General features: G+C 62.6%; 1 protein-coding gene across 2 annotated transcripts in view; it reads right to left on the bottom strand.

Annotated features, from left to right (window-relative positions):
- The window catches only part of wasb (WASP actin nucleation promoting factor b), a 51,612-nt gene that overhangs the window by 32,699 nt on the left and 2,494 nt on the right, over nt 1-16,419 (bottom strand). For both annotated transcript variants that reach the window (XM_072567545.1, XM_072567544.1), the window contains exon 2: nt 12,568-12,708. In XM_072567545.1, the coding sequence (XP_072423646.1) occupies nt 12,568-12,708 (141 nt within the window). The remainder of the gene's footprint in view (nt 1-12,567; nt 12,709-16,419) is intronic.

Genomic DNA, 16,419 nt, shown 5'->3' with positions numbered 1-16,419 from the left:
CATCTCCCTATCCCTCGGTCAGACCCACACTCGGAGCACCGTGCACAGTTCCCCATGTCCGTATCCCTCGGTCAGACCCACACTCGGAGCACCGTGCACAGTTCCCCGTCTCCGTATCCCTCGGTCAGACCCACACTCGGAGCACCGTGCACAGTTCCCCGTCTCTGTATCCCTCAGTCAGACCCACACTCGGAGCACCGTGCACAGTTCCCCATCTCCGTATCCCTCGGTCAGACCCACACTCGGAGCACCGTGCACAGTTCCCCATCTCCCTATCCCTCAGTCAGACCCACACTCGGAGCACCGTGCACAGTTCCCCATCTCCGTATCCCTCTGTCGGACCCACACTCGGAGCACCGTGCACAGTTCCCCCTCTCCGTATCCCTCGGTCAGACCCACACTTGGAGCACCGTGCACAGTTCCCCATCTCCCTATCCCTCGGTCAGACCCACACTCGGAGCACAGTTCCCCATCTCCCTATCCCTCGGTCAGACCCACACTCGGAGCACCGTGCACAGTTCCCCATCTCCCTATCCCTTGGTCAGACCCACACTCGGAGCACCGTGCACAGTTCCCCATCTCCCTATCCCTCGGTCAGACCCACACTCGGAGCACCGTGCACAGTTCCCCATCTCCCTATCCCTCGGTCAGACCCACACTCGGAGCACAGTTCCCCATCTCCCTATCCCTTGGTCAGACCCACACTCGGAGCACCGTGCACAGTTCCCCGGCTCCCTATCCCTCGGTCAGACCCACACTCGGAGCACCGTGCACAGTTCCCCGTCTCCCTATCCCTCGGTCAGACCCACACTCGGAGCACCGTACACAGTTCCCCATCTCCCTATCCCTCGGTCAGACCCACACTCGGAGCACCGTGCACAGTTCCCCATCTCCCTATCCCTCGGTCAGACCCACACTCGGAGCACCGCGCACAGTTCCCCCTCTCCGTATCCCTCGGTCAGACCCACACTCGGAGCACCGTGCACAGTTCCCCATCTCCGTATCCCTCGGTCAGACCCACACTCGGAGCACAGTTCCCCATCTCCCTATCCCTCGGTCAGACCCACACTCGGAGCACCGTGCACAGTTCCCCATCTCCGTATCCCTCGGTCAGACCCACACTCGGAGCACCGTGCACAGTTCCCCATCTCCCTATCCCTCGGTCAGACCCACACTCGGAGCACCGTGCACAGTTCCCCATCTCCGTATCCCTCGGTCAGACCCACACTCGGAGCACCGTGCACAGTTCCCCATCTCCCTATCCCTCGGTCAGACCCACACTCGGAGCACCGTGCACAGTTCCCCCTCTCCGTATCCCTCGGTCAGACCCACACTCGGAGCACCGTGCACAGTTCCCCCTCTCCGTATCCCTCAGTCAGTCCCACACTCGGAGCACCGTGCACAGTTCCCCGTCTCCCTATCCCTCAGTCAGACCCACACTCGGAGCACCGTGCACAGTTCCCCATCTCCGTATCCCTCGGTCAGACCCACACTCGGAGCACCGTTCCCCATCTCCCTATCCCTCGGTCAGACCCACACTCGGAGCACCGTGCACAGTTCCCCATCTCCGTATCCCTCGGTCAGACCCACACCCGGAGCACCGTGCACAGTTCCCCATCTCCGTATCTCTCGGTAAGACCCACACTCGGAGCACCGTGCACAGTTCCCCATCTCCGTATCCCTCGGTCAGACCCACACTCGGAGCACAGTTCCCCATCTCCCTATCCCTCGGTCAGACCCACACTCGGAGCACCGTGCACAGTTCCCCATCTCCGTATCCCTCGGTCAGACCCACACTCGGAGCACCGTGCACAGTTCCCCCTCTCCCTGTCCCTCGGTCGGACCCTCACTCGGAGCACCGTGCACAGTTCCCCATCTCCGTATCCCTCGGTCAGACCCACACTCGGAGCACCGTGCACAGTTCCCCCTCTCCGTATCCCTCGGTCAGACCCACACTCGGAGCACCGTGCACAGTTCCCCCTCTCCGTATCCCTCGGTCAGACCCACACTCGGAGCACCGTGCACAGTTCCCCCTCTCCCTATCCCTCGGTCAGACCCACACTCGGAGCACCGTGCACAGTTCCCCATCTCCGTATCCCTCGGTCAGACCCACACTCGGAGCACCGTGCACAGTTCCTGTCTCCGTATCCCTCGGTCAGACCCACACTCGGAGCACCGTGCACAGTTCCCCATCCCCGTATCCCTCGGTCAGACCCACACTCGGAGCACCGTGCACAGTTCCCCATCTCCGTATCCCTCGGTCAGACCCACACTCGGAGCACCGTGCACAGTTCCCCGTATCCCTATCCCTCGGTCAGACCCACACTCGGAGCACCGTGCACAGTTCCCCCTCTCCGTATCCCTCGGTCAGACCCACACTCGGAGCACCGTGCACAGTTCCCCATCTCCGTATCCCTCGGTCAGACCCACACTCGGAGCACCGTGCACAGTTCCCCATCTCCGTATCCCTCGGTCAGACCCACACTCGGAGCACCGTGCACAGTTCCCCGTCTCCCTATCCCTCGGTCAGACCCACACTCGGAGCACCGTGCACAGTTCCCCCTCTCCGTATCCCTCGGTCAGACCCACACTCGGAGCACCGTGCACAGTTCCCCATCTCCGTATCCCTCGGTCAGACCCACACTCGGAGCACCGTGCACAGTTCCCCATCTCCGTATCCCTCGGTCAGACCCACACTCGGAGCACAGTTCCCCGTCTCCCTATCCCTCGGTCAGACCCACACTCGGAGCACCGCGCACAGTTCCCCATCTCCGTATCCCTCGGTCAGACCCACACTCGGAGCACCGCGCACAGTTCCCCATCTCCGTATCCCTCGGTCAGACCCACACTCGGAGCACCGCGCACAGTTCCCCATCTCCCTATCCCTCGGTCAGACCCACACTCGGAGCACAGTTCCCCATCTCTGTATCCCTCGGTCAGACCCACACTCGGAGCACCGTGCACAGTTCCCCATCTCCGTATCCCTCGGTCAGACCCACACTCGGAGCACCGTGCACAGTTCCCCATCTCCGTATCCCTCGGTCAGACCCACACTCGGAGCACCGTGCACAGTTCCCCGTCTCCCTATCCCTCGGTCAGACCCACACTCGGAGCACCGTGCACAGTTCCCCGTCTCCGTATCCCTCGGTCAGACCCACACTCGGAGCACCGTGCACAGTTCCCCATCTCCGTATCCCTCGGTCAGACCCACACTCGGATCACCGTGCACAGTTCCCCATCACCGTATCCCTCGGTCAGACCCACACTCGGAGCACCGTGCACAGTTCCCCCTCTCCGTATCCCTCGGTCAGACCCACACTCGGAGCACCGTGCACAGTTCCCCCTCTCCCTATCCCTCGGTCAGACCCACACTCGGAGCACCGTGCACAGTTCCCCCTCTCCGTATCCCTCGGTCAGACCCACACTCGGAGCACCGTGCACAGTTCCCCATCTCCGTATCCCTCGGTCAGACCCACACTCGGAGCACCGTGCACAGTTCCCCATCTCCGTATCCCTCGGTCAGACCCACACTCGGAGCACAGTTCCCCGTCTCCCTATCCCTCGGTCAGACCCACACTCGGAGCACCGCGCACAGTTCCCCATCTCCGTATCCCTCGGTCAGACCCACACTCGGAGCACCGCGCACAGTTCCCCATCTCCGTATCCCTCGGTCAGACCCACACTCGGAGCAGCGCGCACAGTTCCCCATCTCCCTATCCCTCGGTCAGACCCACACTCGGAGCACAGTTCCCCATCTCTGTATCCCTCGGTCAGACCCACACTCGGAGCACCGTGCACAGTTCCCCATCTCCGTATCCCTCGGTCAGACCCACACTCGGAGCACCGTGCACAGTTCCCCATCTCCGTATCCCTCAGTCAGACCCACACTCGGAGCACCGTGCACAGTTCCCCATCTCCCTATCCCTCGGTCAGACCCACACTCGGAGCACCGTGCACAGTTCCCCATCTCCGTATCCCTCGGTCAGACCCACACTCGGAGCACCGTGCACAGTTCCCCATCTCCGTATCCCTCGGTCAGACCCACACTCGGAGCACAGTTCCCCATCTCCCTATCCCTCGGTCAGACCCACACTCGGAGCACCGTGCACAGTTCCCCATCTCCCTATCCCTTGGTCAGACCCACACTCGGAGCACCGTGCACAGTTCCCCCTCTCCCTATCCCTCGGTCAGACCCACACTCGGAGCACCGTGCACAGTTCCCCATCTCCGTATCCCTCGGTCGGACCCACACTCGGAGCACCGTGCACAGTTCCCCCTCTCCGTATCCCTCGGTCAGACCCACACTCGGAGCACCGTGCACAGTTCCCCATCTCCCTATCCCTCGGTCAGACCCACACTCGGAGCACCGTGCACAGTTCCCCATCTCCATATCCCTCGGTCAGACCCACACTCGGAGCACCGTGCACAGTTCCCCGTCTCCGTATCCCTCGGTCAGACCCACACTCGGAGCACCGTGCACAGTTCCCCATCTCCCTATCCCTCAGTCAGACCCACACTCGGAGCACCGTGCACAGTTCCCCATCTCCGTATCCCTCTGTCGGACCCACACTCGGAGCACCGTGCACAGTTCCCCCTCTCCGTATCCCTCGGTCAGACCCACACTTGGAGCACCGTGCACAGTTCCCCATCTCCCTATCCCTCGGTCAGACCCACACTCGGAGCACAGTTCCCCATCTCCCTATCCCTCGGTCAGACCCACACTCGGAGCACCGTGCACAGTTCCCCATCTCCCTATCCCTTGGTCAGACCCACACTCGGAGCACCGTGCACAGTTCCCCATCTCCCTATCCCTCGGTCAGACCCACACTCGGAGCACTGTGCACAGTTCCCCATCTCCCTATCCCTCGGTCAGACCCACACTCGGAGCACAGTTCCCCATCTCCCTATCCCTTGGTCAGACCCACACTCGGAGCACCGTGCACAGTTCCCCGTCTCCCTATCCCTCGGTCAGACCCACACTCGGAGCACCGTGCACAGTTCCCCGTCTCCCTATCCCTCGGTCAGACCCACACTCGGAGCACCGTACACAGTTCCCCATCTCCCTATCCCTCGGTCAGACCCACACTCGGAGCACCGTGCACAGTTCCCCATCTCCCTATCCCTCGGTCAGACCCACACTCGGAGCACCGCGCACAGTTCCCCCTCTCCGTATCCCTCGGTCAGACCCACACTCGGAGCACCGTGCACAGTTCCCCATCTCCGTATCCCTCGGTCAGACCCACACTCGGAGCACAGTTCCCCATCTCCCTATCCCTCGGTCAGACCCACACTCGGAGCACCGTGCACAGTTCCCCATCTCCGTATCCCTCGGTCAGACCCACACTCGGAGCACCGTGCACAGTTCCCCATCTCCCTATCCCTCGGTCAGACCCACACTCGGAGCACCGTGCACAGTTCCCCATCTCCGTATCCCTCGGTCAGACCCACACTCGGAGCACCGTGCACAGTTCCCCATCTCCCTATCCCTCGGTCAGACCCACACTCGGAGCACCGCGCACAGTTCCCCATCTCCCTATCCCTCGGTCAGACCCACACTCGGAGCACCGTGCACAGTTCCCCCTCTCCGTATCCCTCGGTCAGACCCACACTCGGAGCACCGTGCACAGTTCCCCCTCTCCGTATCCCTCAGTCAGTCCCACACTCGGAGCACCGTGCACAGATCCCCGTCTCCCTATCCCTCAGTCAGACCCACACTCGGAGCACCGTGCACAGTTCCCCATCTCCGTATCCCTCGGTCAGACCCACACTCGGAGCACCGTTCCCCATCTCCCTATCCCTCGGTCAGACCCACACTCGGAGCACCGTGCACAGTTCCCCATCTCCCTCTCCCTCGGTCAGACCCACACTCGGAGCACCGTGCACAGTTCCCCATCTCCGTATCCCTCGGTCAGACCCACACTCGGAGCACCGTGCACAGTTCCCCGTCTCCGTATCCCTCGGTCAGACCCACACTCGGAGCACCCTGCACAGTTCCCCATCTCCCTATCCCTCGGTCAGACCCACACTCGGAGCACCGTGCACAGTTCCCCATCTCCGTATCCCTCGGTCAGACCCACACTCGGAGCACCGTGCACAGTTCCCCGTCTCCCTATCCCTCGGTCAGACCCACACTCGGAGCACCGTGCACAGTTCCCCATTCTCCCTATCCCTCGGTCAGACCCACACTCGGAGCACCGTGCACAGTTCCCCATCTCCGTATCCCTCGGTCAGACCCACACTCGGAGCACAGTTCCCCATCTCCGTATCCCTCGGTCAGACCCACACTCGGAGCACAGTTCCCCGTCTCCCTATCCCTCGGTCAGACCCACACTCGGAGCACCGTGCACAGTTCCCCATCTCCGTATCCCTCGGTCAGACCCACACTCGGAGCACCGTGCACAGTTCCCCATCTCCCTATCCCTCGGTCAGACCCACACTCGGAGCACCGTGCACAGTTCCCCATCTCCCTATCCCTCGGTCAGACCCACACTCGGAGCACCGTGCACAGTTCCCCATCTCCCTATCCCTCGGTCAGACCCACACTCGGAGCACCGTGCACAGTTCCCCATCTCCGTATCCCTCGGTCAGACCCACACCCGGAGCACCGTGCACAGTTCCCCCTCTCCGTATCCCTCTGTCAGACCCACACTCGGAGCACCGCGCACAGTTCCCCATCTCCGTATCCCTCGGTCAGACCCACACTCGGAGCACAGTTCCCCGTCTCCCTATCCCTCGGTCAGACCCACACTCGGAGCACCGCGCACAGTTCCCCATCTCCCTATCCCTCGGTCAGACCCACACTCGGAGCACCGTGCACAGTTCCCCCTCTCCGTATCCCTCGGTCAGACCCACACTCGGAGCACAGTTCCCCGTCTCCCTATCCCTCGGTCAGACCCACACTCGGAGCACCGCGCACAGTTCCCCATCTCCGTATCCCTCGGTCAGACCCACACTCGGAGCACAGTTCCCCGTCTCCCTATCCCTCGGTCAGACCCACACTCGGAGCACCGTGCACAGTTCCCCATCTCCGTATCCCTCGGTCAGACCCACACTCGGAGCACCGTGCACAGTTCCCCATCTCCGTATCCCTCGGTCAGACCCACACTCGGAGCACCGTGCACAGTTCCCCATCTCCCTATCCCTCGGTCAGACCCACACTCGGAGCACCGTGCACAGTTCCCCATCTCCGTATCCCTCGGTCAGACCCACACTCGGAGCACCGTGCACAGTTCCCCGTCTCCCTATCCCTCGGTCAGACCCACACTCGGAGCACCGTGCACAGTTCCCCATCTCCGTATCCCTCAGTCAGACCCACACTCGGAGCACCGTGCACAGTTCCCCATCTCCGTATCCCTCGGTCAGACCCACACTCGGAGCACAGTGCACAGTTCCCCGTCTCCGTATCCCTCGGTCAGACCCACACTCGGAGCACCGTGCACAGTTCCCCATCTCCCTATCCCTCGGTCAGACCCACACTCGGAGCACCGTGCACAGTTCCCCGTCTCCCTATCCCTCGGTCAGACCCACACTCGGAGCACCGTGCACAGTTCCCCGTCTCCCTATCCCTCGGTCAGACCCACACTCGGAGCACCGTGCACAGTTCCCCCTCTCCGTATCCCTCGGTCAGACCCACACTCGGAGCACCGTGCACAGTTCCCCGTCTCCCTATCCCTCGGTCAGACCCACACTCGGAGCATCGTGTACAGTTCCCCATCTCCCTATCCCTCGGTCAGACCCACACTCGGAGCACCGTGCACAGTTCCCCATCTCCGTATCCCTCGGTCAGACCCACACTCGGAGCACCGTGCACAGTTCCCCATCTCCGTATCCCTCGGTCAGACCCACACTCGGAGCACCGTGCACAGTTCCCCGTCTCCGTATCCCTCGGTCAGACCCACACTCGGAGCACCGTGCACAGTTCCCCGTCTCCGTATCCCTCGGTCAGACCCACACTCGGAGCACCGTGCACAGTTCCCCGTCTCCGTATCCCTCGGTCAGACCCACACTCGGAGCACCGTGCACAGTTCCCCATCTCCGTATCCCTCGGTCAGACCCACACTCGGAGCACCGTGCACAGTTCCCCGTCTCCGTATCCCTCGGTCAGACCCACACTCGGAGCACCGTGCACAGTTCCCCCTCTCCGTATCCCTTGGTCAGACCCACACTCGGAGCACCGTGCACAGTTCCCCATCTCCCTATCCCTCGGTCAGACCCACACTCGGAGCACCGTGCACAGTTCCCCATGTCCGTATCCCTCGGTCAGACCCACACTCGGAGCACCGTGCACAGTTCCCCATCTCCGTATCCCTCGGTCAGACCCACACTCGGAGCACCCTGCACAGTTCCCCGTCTCCCTATCCCTCGGTCAGACCCACACTCGGAGCACCGTGCAGAGTTCCCCATCTCCCTATCCCTCGGTCAGACCCACACTCGGAGCACCGTGCACAGTTCCCCGTCTCCCTATCCCTCAGTCAGACCCACACTCGGAGCACCGTGCACAGTTCCCCGTCTCCCTATCCCTCGGTCAGACCCACACTCGGAGCACCGTGCACAGTTCCCCGTCTCCCTATCCCTCAGTCAGACCCACACTCGGAGCACCGTGCACAGTTCCCCGTCTCCGTATCCCTCGGTCAGACCCACACTCGGAGCACCGTGCACAGTTCCCCATCTCCGTATCCCTCGGTCAGACCCACACTCGGAGCACCGTGCACAGTTCCCCATCTCCGTATCCCTCGGTCAGACCCACACTCGGAGCACCGTGCACAGTTCCCCATCTCCCTATCCCTCGGTCAGACCCACACTCGGAGCACCGTGCACAGTTCCCCATCTCCGTATCCCTCTGTCAGACCCACACTCGGAGCACCGTGCACAGTTCCCCATCTCCCTATCCCTCTGTCAGACCCACACTCGGAGCACCGTGCACAGTTCCCCATCTCCCTATCCCTCGGTCAGACCCACACTCGGAGCACCGTGCACAGTTCCCCATCTCCCTATCCCTCGGTCAGACCCACACTCGGAGCACAGTTCCCCATCTCCGTATCCCTCGGTCAGACCCACACTCGGAGCACCGTGCACAGTTCCCCCTCTCCGTATCCCTCGGTCAGACCCACACTCGGAGCACCGTGCACAGTTCCCCCTCTCCGTATCCCTCGGTCAGACCCACACTCGGAGCACCGTGCACAGTTCCCCATCCCCGTATCCCTCGGTCAGACCCACACTCGGAGCACCGTGCACAGTTCCCCATCTCCGTATCCCTCGGTCAGACCCACACTCGGAGCACCGTGCACAGTTCCCCATCTCCGTATCCCTCGGTCAGACCCACACTCGGAGCACCGTGCACAGTTCCCCATTCTCCGTATCCCTCGGTCAGACCCACACTCGGAGCACCGTGCACAGTTCCCCCTCTCCGTATCCCTCGGTCAGACCCACACTCGGAGCACAGTTCCCCATCTCCCTATCCCTCGGTCAGACCCACACTCGGAGCACAGTTCCCCATCTCCCTATCCCTCGGTCAGACCCACACTCGGAGCACCGTGCACAGTTCCCCATCTCCGTATCCCTCGGTCAGACCCACACTCGGAGCACCGTGCACAGTTCCCCATCTCCGTATCCCTCGGTCAGACCCACACTCGGAGCACAGTTCCCCATCTCCCTATCCCTCGGTCAGACCCACACTCGGAGCACCGTGCACAGTTCCCCATCTCCGTATCCCTCGGTCAGACCCACACTCGGAGCACCGTGCACAGTTCCCCATCTCCGTATCCCTCGGTCAGACCCACACTCGGAGCACAGTTCCCCATCTCCCTATCCCTCGGTCAGACCCACACTCGGAGCACCGTGCACAGTTCCCCATCTCCCTATCCCTCGGTCAGACCCACACTCGGAGCACCGTGCACAGTTCCCCCTCTCCGTATCCCTCGGTCAGACCCACACTCGGAGCACCGTGCACAGTTCCCCGTCTCCGTATCCCTCGGTCAGACCCACACTCGGAGCACCGTGCACAGTTCCCCATCTCCGTATCCCTCGGTCAGACCCACACTCGGAGCACCGTGCACAGTTCCCCATCTCCGTATCCCTCGGTCAGACCCACACTCGGAGCACCGTGCACAGTTCCCCGTCTCCCTATCCCTCGGTCAGACCCACACTCGGAGCACCGTGCACAGTTCCCCATCTCCCTCTCCCTCGGTCAGACCCACACTCGGAGCACCGTGCACAGTTCCCCATCTCCGTATCCCTCGGTCAGACCCACACTCGGAGCACCGTGCACAGTTCCCCGTCTCCGTATCCCTCGGTCAGACCCACACTCGGAGCACCCTGCACAGTTCCCCATCTCCCTATCCCTCGGTCAGACCCACACTCGGAGCACCGTGCACAGTTCCCCATCTCCGTATCCCTCGGTCAGACCCACACTCGGAGCACCGTGCACAGTTCCCCGTCTCCCTATCCCTCGGTCAGACCCACACTCGGAGCACCGTGCACAGTTCCCCATTCTCCCTATCCCTCGGTCAGACCCACACTCGGAGCACCGTGCACAGTTCCCCATCTCCGTATCCCTCGGTCAGACCCACACTCGGAGCACAGTTCCCCATCTCCGTATCCCTCGGTCAGACCCACACTCGGAGCACAGTTCCCCGTCTCCCTATCCCTCGGTCAGACCCACACTCGGAGCACCGTGCACAGTTCCCCATCTCCGTATCCCTCGGTCAGACCCACACTCGGAGCACCGTGCACAGTTCCCCATCTCCCTATCCCTCGGTCAGACCCACACTCGGAGCACCGTGCACAGTTCCCCATCTCCCTATCCCTCGGTCAGACCCACACTCGGAGCACCGTGCACAGTTCCCCATCTCCGTATCCCTCGGTCAGACCCACACTCGGAGCACCGTGCACAGTTCCCCATCTCCGTATCCCTCGGTCAGACCCACACTCGGAGCACCGTGCACAGTTCCCCGTCTCCCTATCCCTCGGTCAGACCCACACTCGGAGCACCGTGCACAGTTCCCCATCTCCCTATCCCTCGGTCAGACCCACACTCGGAGCACCGTGCACAGTTCCCCATCTCCGTATCCCTCAGTCAGACCCACACTCGGAGCACAGTTCCCCATCTCCCTATCCCTCGGTCGGACCCACACTCGGAGCACCGTGCACAGTTCCCCGTCTCCCTATCCCTCGGTCAGACCCACACTCGGAGCACCGTGCACAGTTCCCCATCTCCCTATCCCTCGGTCAGACCCACACTCGGAGCACCGTGCACAGTTCCCCATCTCCGTATCCCTCAGTCAGACCCACACTCGGAGCACAGTTCCCCGTCTCCCTATCCCTCGGTCAGACCCACACTCGGAGCACCGTGCACAGTTCCCCATCTCCGTATCCCTCGGTCAGACCCACACTCGGAGCACAGTTCCCCATCTCCGTATCCCTCGGTCAGACCCACACTCGGAGCACAGTTCCCCATCTCCGTATCCCTCGGTCAGACCCACACTCGGAGCACCGTGCACAGTTCCCCATCTCCCTATCCCTCGGTCGGACCCACACTCGGAGCACAGTTCCCCATCTCCGTATCCCTCGGTCAGACCCACACTCGGAGCACAGTTCCCCATCTCCGTATCCCTCGGTCAGACCCACACTTGGAGCACAGTTCCCCCTCTCCGTATCCCTCGGTCAGACCCACACTCGGAGCACCGTGCACAGTTCCCCATCTCCCTATCCCTCGGTCAGACCCACACTCGGAGCACCGTGCACAGTTCCCCGTCTCCGTATCCCTCGGTCAGACCCACACTCGGAGCACCGTGCACAGTTCCCCATCTCCGTATCCCTCGGTCAGACCCACACTCGGAGCACCGTGCACAGTTCCCCGTCTCTGTATCCCTCGGTCAGACCCACACTCGGAGCACCGTACACAGTTCCCCATCTCCGTATCCCTCAGTCAGACCCACACTCGGAGCACCGTGCACAGTTCCCCATCTCCATATCCCTCGGTCAGACCCACACTCGGAGCACCGTGCACAGTTCCCCATCTCCCTATCCCTCGGTCAGACCCACACTCGGAGCACCGTGCACAGTTCCCCATCTCCATATCCCTCGGTCAGACCCACACTCGGAGCACCGTGCACAGTTCCCCATCTCCCTATCCCTCGGTCAGACCCACACTCGGAGCACCGTGCACAGTTCCCCATCTCCGTATCCCTCGGTCAGACCCACACTCGGAGCACCGTGCACAGTTCCCCATCTCCCTATCCCTCGGTCAGACCCACACTCGGAGCACCGTGCACAGTTCCCCATCTCCCTATCCCTCGGTCAGACCCACACTCGGAGCACCGTGCACAGTTCCCCATCTCCGTATCCCTCGGTCAGACCCACACTCGGAGCACCGTGCACAGTTCCCCATCTCCGTATCCCTCGGTCAGACCCACACTCGGAGCACCGTGCACAGTTCCCCGTCTCCGTATCCCTCGGTCAGACCCACACTCGGAGCACAGTTCCCCATCTCCGTATCCCTCGGTCAGACCCACACTCGGAGTGAGTCAGAAACACTGCATTGAAGAGAATTCGGAATGTGAGAGGAACCTTGAGGCTGTAGAGTCGGATGAAATAGGATCGTTTGGGGTTGTCTTTGATGAAACACACCACTCCTGTGTAGCACATAGTCCAAAGATGGTTACTGCTGGGCAGGGCCATGTACACCTGGACCACAGCAGTGGACAGTGTCTGTACACAGAGAGAGAGAGAGAGAAACATTAACATGGGGAAGTGATAATGGCCGCTCCCTCAGCACTGACCCTCCCACAGCCCCCACTCCCTCAGCACTGACCCTCCCTCAGCACTGACCCTCCCTCAGCACTGACCCTCCCACAGCCCCCGCTCCCTCAGCACTGACCCTCCCACAGCCCCCACTCCCTCAGCACTGACCCTCCCACAGCCCCCGCTCCCTCAGCACTGACCCTCCCTCAGCACTGACCCTCCCACAGCCCCCACTCCCTCAGCACTGACCCTTCCACAGCGCCCGCTCCCTCAGCACTGACCCTCCCACAGCCCCCACTCCCTCAGCACTGACCCTCCCACAGCCCCCACTCCCTCAGCACTGACCCTCCCACAGCCCCCACTCCCTCAGCACTGACCCTCCCACAGCCCCCCACTCCCTCGGCGCTGACCCTCCCACAGCCCCCACTCCCTCAGCACTGACCCTCCCACAGCCCCCCACTCCCTCAGCACTGACCCTCCCACAGCCCCCCACTCCCTCGGCGCTGACCGTCCCACAGCCCCCACTCCCTCAGCACTGACCCTCCCACAGCCCCCACTCCCTCAGCACTGACCCTCCCACAGCCCCCACTCCCTCAGCACTGACCCTCCCACAGTCCCCGCTCCCTCAGCACTGACCCTCCCACAGCCCCCACTCCCTCAGCACTGACCCTCCCACAGCGCCTGCTCCCTCAGCACTGACCCTCCCTCAGCCCCCCACTCCCTCGGCACTGACCCTCCCACAGCCCCCCACTCCCTCGGCGCTGACCCTCCCACAGCCCTCCACTCCCTCAGCACTGACCCTCCCTCAGCACTGACCCTCCCACAGCCCCCACTCCCTCAGCACTGACCCTTACACAGCCCCCGCTCCCTCAGCACTGACCCTCCCTCAGCACTGACCCTCCCTCAGCACTGACCCTCCCACAGCGTCCACTCCCTCAGCATTGACCCTCCCTCAGCCCCCACTCCCTCAGCACTGACCCTCCCACAGCCCCCACTCCCTCAGCACTGACCCTCCCTCAGCACTGACCCTCCCTCAGCACTGACCCTCCCACAGCCCCCACTCCCTCAGCACTGACCCTCCCTCAGCACTGACCCTCCCACAGCCCCCGCTCCCTCAGCACTGACCCTCCCACAGCCCCCGCTCCCTCAGCACTGACCCTCCCTCAGCATTGACCCTCCCTCAGCACTGACCCTCCCTCAGCCCCCCACTCCCTCGGCACTGACCCTCCCACAGCCCCCGCTCCCTCAGCACTGACCCTCCCACAGCCCTTCGCTCCCTCAGCACTGACCCTCCCACAGCCCCCGCTCCCTCAGCCCTGACCCTCCCACAGTCCCCACTCCCTCAGCACTGACCCTCCCACAGCCCCCACTCCCTCAGCACTGACCCTCCCACAGCACTCGCTCCCTCAGCACTGACCCTCCCACAGCGTCCACTCCCTCAGCACTGACCCTCCCACAGCCCCCACTCCCTCAGCACTGACCCTCCCACAGCGTCCACTCCCTCAGCACTGACCCTCCCACAGCCCCCACTCCCTCAGCACTGACCCTCCCACAGCCCCCACTCCCTCAGCACTGACCCTCCCACAGCCCCCGCTCCCTCAGCACTGACCCTCCCTCAGCACTGACCCTCCCACAGCCCACGCTCCCTCAGCACTGACCCTCCCACAGCCCCCACTCCCTCAGCACTGACCCTCCCACAGCCCCCACTCCCTCAGCACTGACCCTCCCACAGCCCCCACTCCCTCAGCACTGACCCTCCCACAGCACCCACTCCCTCAGCACTGACCCTCCCACAGCCCCCACTCCCTCAGCACTGACCCTCCCACAGCCCCCGCTCCCTCAGCACTGACCCTCCCACAGCCCCCGCTCCCTCAGCACTGACCCTCCCACAGCCCCCGCTCCCTCAGCACTGACCCTCCCACAGCCCCCGCTCCCACAGCACTGACCCTCCCACAGCCCCCGCTCCCTCAGCACTGACCCTCCCTCAGCACTGACCCTCCCTCAGCACTGACCCTCCCTCAGCACTGACCCTCCCACAGCCCCCGCTCCCTCAGCACTGACCCTCCCTCAGCACTGACCCTCCCTCAGCACTGACCCTCCCACAGCCCCCACTCCCTCAGCACTGACCCTCCCACAGCCCCCACTCCCTCAGCACTGACCTTCCCACAGCCCCCACTCCCTCAGCGCTGACAGGGACTGTTGGGTGCAGTCAGTGACTGTGGGCGGGGTGGGGGGTGTTGGGTGACGAGGGATGTGTGGCTGCGGAGCTGGACAGGGTGCCTACAGATGCTTGGAGTCCATTCTGCCCCACCCGGGTGTACTAGCCCGGTCTGGGGGAAGAGTACCTTTGGACACATGCCTTCTGTGGTCGAATAGCCAGCCGTGATTGAGAGGGGGTTGCGATGGTGGGGCCCGGTGCAGGTAGGGAGATGGAGGGAAGGCCAGGGGGAGGGGAGGCCAGGGGGAGGGGAGGCCAGGGGGAGAGCAGGCCGGGAGGGGGGAGGGAAGTAGAGGGAGCTCGTCGCTGGTCCTGAACGGGTTGGGGGTGGGGAGGGAGGGTGCAGGGGCCGTGGTATGTGTGCATCGCCAACAGTGTCACCCAGAGAGTCTGACAGGAACAGGAAGGGGCTCCGGACAGGGTGGGATACGGGCACTGCTCCCACTACACATCCTGGGCTGGGACAGAAGGTGTAGAGGAGCTTTACTCTGCATCTAACCCCCCCTGTCCCTGGGAGTGTTTGATGTAGAGGGAGCTTTACTCTGTCTCTAACCCCCCCTGTCCCTGGGAGTGTTTGATGTAGAGGGAGCTTTACTCTGTCTCTAACCCCCCCTGTCCCTGGGAGTGTTTGATGTAGAGGGAGCTTTACTCTGCATCTAACCCCCCCTGTCCCTGGGAGTGTTTGATGTAGAGGGAGCTTTACTCTGTCTCTAGCCCCCCTGTCCCTGGGAGTGTTTGATGTAGAGGGAGCTTTACTCTGCATCTAACCCCCTGTCCCTGGGAGTGTTTGATGTAGAGGGAGCTTTACTCTGCATCTAACCCTCTGTCCGTGGGAGTGCTTGATGTAGAGGGAGCTTTACTCTGTCTCTAACCCCCCGCCCCTGGGAGTGTTTGATGTAGAGGGAGCTTTACTCTGCATCTAACTCCCTGTCCCTGGGAGTGTTTGATGTAGAGGGAGCTTTACTCTGTCTCTAACCCCCCCTGTCCCTGGGAGTGTTTGATGCAGAGAGAGCTTTACTCTGCATCTAACCCCCCTGTCCCTGGGAGTGTTTGATGTAGAGGGAGCTTTACTCTGCATCTAAACCCCCTGTCCCTGGGAGTGTTTGATGTAGAGGGAGCTTTACTCTGCATCTAACCCCCCTGTCCCTGGGAGTGTTTGATGTAGAGCGAGCTTTACTCTGTCTCTAACCCCCCCTGTCCCTGGGAGTGTTTGATGTAGAGGGAGCTTTACTCTGCATCTAATCCCCCTGTCCCTGGGAGTGTTTGATGTAGAGGGAGCTTTACTCTGCATCTAACCCTCTATCCGTGGGAGTGTTTGATGTAGAGGGAGCTTTACTCTGTCTCTAACCCCCCGTCCCTGGGAGTGTTTGATGTAGAGGGAGCTTTACTCTGCATCTAACCCCCCCCTGTCCCTGGGAGTGTTTGATGTAGAGGGAGCTTTACTCTGCATCTAACCCTCT

Source organism: Chiloscyllium punctatum, unplaced genomic scaffold (genome assembly GCF_047496795.1).
Source record: "Chiloscyllium punctatum isolate Juve2018m unplaced genomic scaffold, sChiPun1.3 scaffold_473, whole genome shotgun sequence".
NCBI classification, from domain to species: domain Eukaryota; kingdom Metazoa; phylum Chordata; class Chondrichthyes; order Orectolobiformes; family Hemiscylliidae; genus Chiloscyllium; species Chiloscyllium punctatum.
The sequence above is the reverse complement of the archived record's forward strand: the minus strand, read 5'-3'. Positions and strand labels throughout refer to the sequence as shown.